The 6,933-nt window shown below is 50.5% G+C and overlaps 2 protein-coding genes across 2 annotated transcripts; both read right to left on the bottom strand.

Annotated features, from left to right (window-relative positions):
- Positions 1-378: 378 nt before the first annotated feature.
- LOC120017640 lies at positions 379-1,161 on the bottom strand. Its single transcript, XM_038960547.1, has 2 exons — positions 926-1,161; positions 379-852 (listed from the first exon to the last, which is right to left on the bottom strand). Exons 1-2 carry the CDS (start codon positions 1,139-1,141, stop codon positions 394-396), a joined length of 675 nt encoding a protein of 224 aa, XP_038816475.1. The 5' UTR covers positions 1,142-1,161; the 3' UTR covers positions 379-393.
- On the bottom strand, positions 1,138-6,355 carry LOC120017648 (axin-1-like). Its single transcript, XM_038960559.1, has 4 exons — positions 5,784-6,355; positions 5,200-5,451; positions 2,052-2,213; positions 1,138-1,283 (listed from the first exon to the last, which is right to left on the bottom strand). The coding sequence occupies exons 1-4, from the start codon at positions 5,825-5,827 to the stop codon at positions 1,157-1,159; spliced, it is 585 nt and encodes a 194-aa protein (XP_038816487.1). The 5' UTR covers positions 5,828-6,355; the 3' UTR covers positions 1,138-1,156.
- Between the last annotated feature and the right edge of the window lie 578 nt (positions 6,356-6,933).

Genomic DNA, 6,933 nt, shown 5'->3' with positions numbered 1-6,933 from the left:
TCATGATGTCCACGTGTTGAGGAGATGAAGGCTCTGTGATCAAAACCCTCACCTCATCGCGTCCCAAACGGCAGCCTATTCCCTATAGTGACCAGGGACCAGAGGGCTTTTATTTTGAAACATAACAGCTTGTAGAAACACCGGCGTTCATCTCCAAATGATTTTAAATGTCGGTATTCCAAAAGTATTCCCAGGCATAAGAGAGATATGTGATTGTATACAAATGTAAGCAAGGTTTGAAATGATTATGTTTTAGTCAAATATTCTATCTGTTTGTGCTTGTTGTAGTCAATTTGCAGTCCACAAATGATATGTAATTATATTCAGGCCCCCTGACCAGCCTGTGGCCCCCTGACCAGCCTGTGGCTGAATCTAGTCGATGATCACTGGGGTCTAGGGTGCTATTTGGGCCGCATTCATCCCCTCTGCCCCCTCAGTGACGAGTCTAGGGACTGAAGGGAGTGAGATTCTGGAATGGAACTCAGCCGTCATCCTGTTCCGAGCACCATGACGTCTCCATAGCAACTTAGCAGCAGCTGGTTCTGCAAGGAGAACAGCTTCCCCAGAGCAGGAGTGGAAGACTGTTCGGAACGGCTGTTCCCCCTGTTCCTCCCTCCATCCTTCTGTCTCGTCCTCCAGAGCAGGAGTGGAAGACTGTTCGGAACGGCTGTTCCCCCTGTTCCTCCCTCCATCCTTCGGTCTCGTCCCCCAGAGCAGGAGTGGAAGACTGTTCGGAACGGCTGTTCCCCCTGTTCCTCCCTCCATCCTTCTGTCTCGTCCTCCAGAGCAGGAGTGGAAGACTGTTCGGAACGGCTGTTCCCCCTGTTCCTCCCTCCATCCTTCTGTCTCGTCCTCCAGAGCAGGAGTGGAAGACTGTTCGGAACGGCTGTTCCCCCTGTTCCTCCCTCCATCCTTCTGTCTCGTCCTCCTTTCCAAACGTGTGTTCCTCTAAGCTTGAACCAGGCAGTGACATTCTGTGTACCATTCCATCCTTCTGTCTCGTCCTTTCCCACCCTCCTTTACCACCCCCCGCTCCTCCTCTTCCAAAAGCACTCTCTCCACCTCCTCTTCCTCCGTTCCGGTTCAGTCTTTTCTCTGCGTCATTGTTCCTCCTCCACTTCCTACTTCCTCCCGGCTCCATTTCCTGTTTCGTGGTTCAGTCCACCTTCTCTACCTTACCGATGATCTTCTCCTCGTAGATGGGCAAGACGGCGTCGTCCTCTTTGACTTCCTCAAACACCACGCCACAGTCAAACTCATCACTCACCTTCTTAAAGTAGAACCTAGAAGACACACACACACACACAATGAATCAACACACACAGGGAATCAACACACACAGGGAATCAACACACACAGGGAATCAACACACACACACACACAATGAATCAACACACACACACAATGAATCAACACACACACACACAATGAATCAACACACACACAATGAATCAACACACACACAATGAATCAACACACACACACACAATGAATCAACACACACACACACACACACACACACACACACACACACACACACACACACACACAATGAATCAACACACACACACACAATGAATCAACACACACAATGAATCAACACACACAGTGAATCAACACACACACACAATGAATCAACACACACACACAATGAATCAACACACACACACAATGAATCAACACACACACACACAATGAATCTACACACACAATGAATCAACACACACACACACAATGAATCTACACACACAATGAATCAACACACACACACACAATGAATCAACACACACACACACAATGAATCTACACACACAATGAATCAACACACACACACACACAATGAATCAACACACACAATGAATCAACACACAAGTAGTGCCCTACGTAGGGAACAGGGTTAGAAGACAGGACTTCATCGTCCACAGGTATTCACCCTGTTCCCTTCATAGGGCTCTGGTCACAAGTAGTGCACTACGTAGGGAACAGGGTGCCATTTGGAACACCACCATGGTCTCCAGAGCTTAATCTCTTTGACGACGACGGCCTCTCACCTGTAGAAGCCCTTCTTGGTGAGTAGCTCCTTGAACTGTCCCAGGGTCACCACGCGACCTTTGACCGTGGTGCGGTAGGGGATTGGCTCGCCACAGAAGTAGTACGCCACAGTCACGTTCTCACACTGTGACCCCTGTTTCTTACTGCTTAAAGACTTCTGTCTGGAGGAGAGGAGAGACGGAGACATGAGACAGACAGCACTGCTTAAAGACTTCTGTCTGGAGGAGAGGAGAGACGGAGACATGAGACAGACAGCACTGCTTAAAGACTTCTGTCTGGAGGAGAGGAGAGATGGAGACATGAGACAGACAGCACTGCTTAAAGACTTCTGTCTGGAGGAGAGACAGACATGAGACAGACAGCACTGCTTAAAGACTTCTGTCTGGAGGAGAGACAGAGACATGAGACAGACAGCACTGCTTAAAGACTTCTGTCTGAAGGAGAGGAGAGACAGAGACATGAGACAGACAGCACTGCTTAAAGACTTCTGTCTGGAGGAGAGGAGAGACGGAGACATGAGACAGACAGCACTGCTTAAAGACTTCTGTCTGGAGGAGAGGAGAGACGGAGACATGAGACAGACAGCACTGCTTAAAGACTTCTGTCTGGAGGAGAGAAAGAGACATGAGACAGACAGCACTGCTTAAAGACTTCTGTCTGGAGGAGAGACAGACATGAGACAGACAGCACTGCTTAAAGACTTCTGTCTGGAGGAGAGACAGAGACATGAGACAGACAGCACTGCTTAAAGACTTCTGTCTGAAGGAGAGGAGAGACAGAGACATGAGACAGACAGCACTGCTTAAAGACTTCTGTCTGGAGGAGAGGAGAGATGGAGACATGAGACAGACAGCACTGCTTAAAGACTTCTGTCTGGAGGAGAGGAGAGACGGAGACATGAGACAGACAGCACTGCTTAAAGACTTCTGTCTGGAGGAGAGGAGAGATGGAGACATGAGACAGACAGCACTGCTTAAAGACTTCTGTCTGGAGGAGAGACAGAGACATGAGACAGACAGCACTGCTTAAAGACTTCTGTCTGGAAGAGAGACGGAGACATGAGACAGACAGCACTGCTTAAAGACTTCTGTCTGGAGGAGAGACGGAGACATGAGACAGACAGCACTGCTTAAAGACTTCTGTCTGGAGGAGAGGAGAGATGGAGACATGAGACAGACAGCACTGCTTAAAGACTTCTGTCTGGAGGAGAGGAGAGACGGAGACATGAGACAGACAGCACTGCTTAAAGACTTCTGTCTGGAGGAGAGGAGAGATGGAGACATGAGACAGACAGCACTGCTTAAAGACTTCTGTCTGGAGGAGAGGAGAGACGGAGACATGAGACAGACAGCACTGCTTAAAGACTTCTGTCTGGAGGAGAGGAGAGACGGAGACATGAGACAGACAGCACTGCTTAAAGACTTCTGTCTGGAGGAGAGGAGAGATGGAGACATGAGACAGACAGCACTGCTTAAAGACTTCTGTCTGGAGGAGAGGAGAGACGAAGACATGAGACAGACAGCACATGGTGATAAACAGAGTTTATGTCTGTCAGAATGACTGATCCATCAGCGTATTGGAGTCTCCCTCCTCACCCAATACAGCCTCCTGTCCCAGTAACTTTACATCATGTAGTAGAAATTCTACACAGGGACACTGGAAGTCAATCTTAAATGAATCATTCTTTATTATCAGTGCGCTGGAGAGGTTCCAACCAACTGAATGCACCATAGTACACATGTCAATCAGGAGCTCCACCGGGGAAGTCCCGTTAGTTCTCTTATATCCCGTTAGTTCTCTTATATACAGACAAGTTATATTTGCATGACTTAGCTGGTTCATCACTCATAATTAATGAATCATCAACACCGGGTCCTAACACGTGACCGACCAACACCGGGTCCTAACACGTGACCGACCAACACCGGGTCCTAACACGTGACCGACCAACACCGGGTCCTAACACGTGACCGACCAACACCGGGTCCTAACACGTGACCGACCAACACCGGGTCCTAACACGTGACCGACCAACACCGGGTCCTAACACGTGACCGACCAACACCGGGTCCTAACAACACGTGACCTGCCAACACCGGGTCCTAACAACACGTGACCTGCCAACACCGGGTCCTAACAACACGTGACCTGCCAACACCGGGTCCTAACAACACGTGACCTGCCAACACCGGGTCCTGACAACACGTGACCTGCCAACACCGGGTCCTGACAACACGTGACCGACCAACACCGGGTCCTGACAACACGTGACCGACCAACACCGGGTCCTGACAACACGTGACCGACCAACACCGGGTCCTGACAACACGTGACCGACCAACACCGGGTCCTGACAACACGTGACCGACCAACACCGGGTCCTGACAACACGTGACCGACCAACACCGGGTCCTGACAACACGTGACCGACCAACACCGGGTCCTGACAACACGTGACCGACCAACACCGGGTCCTGACAACACGTGACCGACCAACACCGGGTCCTAACACGTGACCGACCAACACCGGGTCCTGACACGTGACCGACCAACACCGGGTCCTAACACGTGACCGACCAACACCGGGTCCTAACACGTGACCGACCAACACCGGGTCCTAACACGTGACCGACCAACACCGGGTCCTAACACGTGACCGACCAACACCTCACAAGGCTTCTTCTCTCCAAACTGAGACCTTGAAACAGAGATATCATTCGTTCTCAAAACAAGGTTCTGGGCGTTCTGCCAAATTGCAAAAACTGATAGTGAGGATTCGTTCAATCAGTCCCTTACATGAACACAGACATTGGTTATTAGAAAAGCACAAACATATCATTTTCCATCTCAATCCCAAACCTAACACCTCCTCCTCTCCAGCCTCCTGCTCGAACCCCTGATACTAATCTCAACACTAACCCCTCGTTCCAACCTCAACCCCTGATCCTAATCTCAACACTAACCCCTCGTTCCAACCTCAACCCCTGATCCTAATCTCAACACTAACCCCTCGTTCCAACCTCAACCCCTGATCCTAATCTCAACACTAACCCCTCGTTCCAACCTCAACCCCTGATCCTAATCTCAACACTAACCCCTCGTTCCTAATCTCAACACTAACCCCTTCACCTCAACCCCTCCTCTTACCTCTGTTTAGCCTGCAGCAGGGCGGCCCTCCTCCTCTCCTCCTCCAGTCTCCTCCGGGCCTCCTCTAGCTGAGTGAGGGGGTTGGGTGCGGGATTGGGGGGCATGGTGGGGTCCTGGATGAAGGGGTGGGAGGGCTGCACGTTGTTCCGCAGCTGGGCGCTCACCCAGGGGTGCACTGCCCCAGGACGCTCCACAGAGCTGGGTCTCAACAGCTCCACACTCCCCTGGGTCTTCCTGGAGCCTGTGGTACTCCTAGATGGGAGAGAGAGAAGGAAGGAAAGCGAAAGGGGGGGAGAAAGAGGAAAAAAGAGGAGAGAGAAAGAGAGAGGGGAGAGAGAAAGAGAGGGGAGAGAGAAAGAGAGGGGAGAGGAGAGAGAGAGAGAAGGGGAGCGGGAGAGAGAGAAGGGGAGCGAGGGAGAGAGAAGGTTAGTTAACATTGGAGTAAGTGAGGGACAGAGAGTGCGTCCTACCATATGTGTGTGTGTGTGTGTGTGTGTGTGTGTGTGTGTGTGTGTGTGTGTGTGTGTGTGTGTGTGTGTGTGTGTGTGTGTGTGTGTGTGTGTGTGTGTGTGTGTGTGTGTTACCCGTGTGTGTTCTTTTTGTGTCGTAGTGCCTCCCCCTCCATCATCCACTGCAGTATCTTGTGGTTTCTCTCCAGGTCCTCCAGCGGTACCTGGGCCTCCTGGACACGCCCCTCATCACCTTTACCTGTCGGCTCCGCCCCCTTCTTAGAGCCACGCTTCGATAGGGTGCTGCCCTTACTGCTGGGGTTCAGGGAACACACACACACAGGTCAGTATGCCGATACACGGGTCAGTATGCCGATACACGGGTCAGTATGCCGATACACGGGTCAGTATGCCGATACACGGGTCAGTATGCCGATACACGGGTCAGTATGGCGATACACGGGTCAGTTTGCCGATACACGGGTCAGTTTGCCGATACACGGGTCAGTTTGGCGATACACGGGTCAGTATGGCGATACACGGGTCAGTATGGCGATACACGGGTCAGTATGGCGATACACAGGTCAGTATGGCGATACACGGGTCAGTATGGTGAGACAGATGGGCTTCCAGTCCATGTCTGGTTCCAAGTCCCTTTTAAGGGTGAAAGAATTCTGTCCAATCACCTTTTAAACTGAATATCGTATCTTACTTAGTAAGGCTGGCTAGTGGACAGAGTTCTACATTAGTAAGGCTGGCTAGTGGACAGCGTTCTACATTAGTAAGGCTGGCTAGTGGACAGAGTTCTACATTAGTAAGGCTAGCTAGTGGACAGAGTTCTACATCAGTAAGGCTAGCTAGTGGACAGCGTTCTACATTAGTAAGGCTAGCTAGTGGACAGAGTTCTACATGAGTGAGGCTAGCTAGTGGACAGTGTTCTACATTAGTAAGGCTGACTAGTGGACAGTGTTCTACATTAGTGAGGCTAGCTAGTGGACATAGTTCTACATTAGTAAGGCTGGCTAGTGGACAGCGTTCTACATTAGTAAGGCTAGCTAGTGGACAGAGTTCTACATTAGTAAGGCTAGCTAGTGGACAGAGTTCTACATTAGTAAGGCTAGCTAGTGGACAGCGTTCTACATTAGTGAGGCTAGCTAGTGGACAGTGTTCTACATTAGTGAGGCTAGCTAGGGGACAGAGTTCTACATTAGTAAGGCTAGCTAGTGGACAGAGTTCTACATTAGTAAGGCTAGCTAGTGGACAGCGTTCTACATTATTAAGGCTA

This window comes from Salvelinus namaycush, chromosome 2, assembly GCF_016432855.1.
Source record: "Salvelinus namaycush isolate Seneca chromosome 2, SaNama_1.0, whole genome shotgun sequence".
In the NCBI taxonomy this organism is placed as follows: Eukaryota; Metazoa; Chordata; class Actinopteri; order Salmoniformes; family Salmonidae; genus Salvelinus; species Salvelinus namaycush.
The sequence above is the reverse complement of the archived record's forward strand: the minus strand, read 5'-3'. Positions and strand labels throughout refer to the sequence as shown.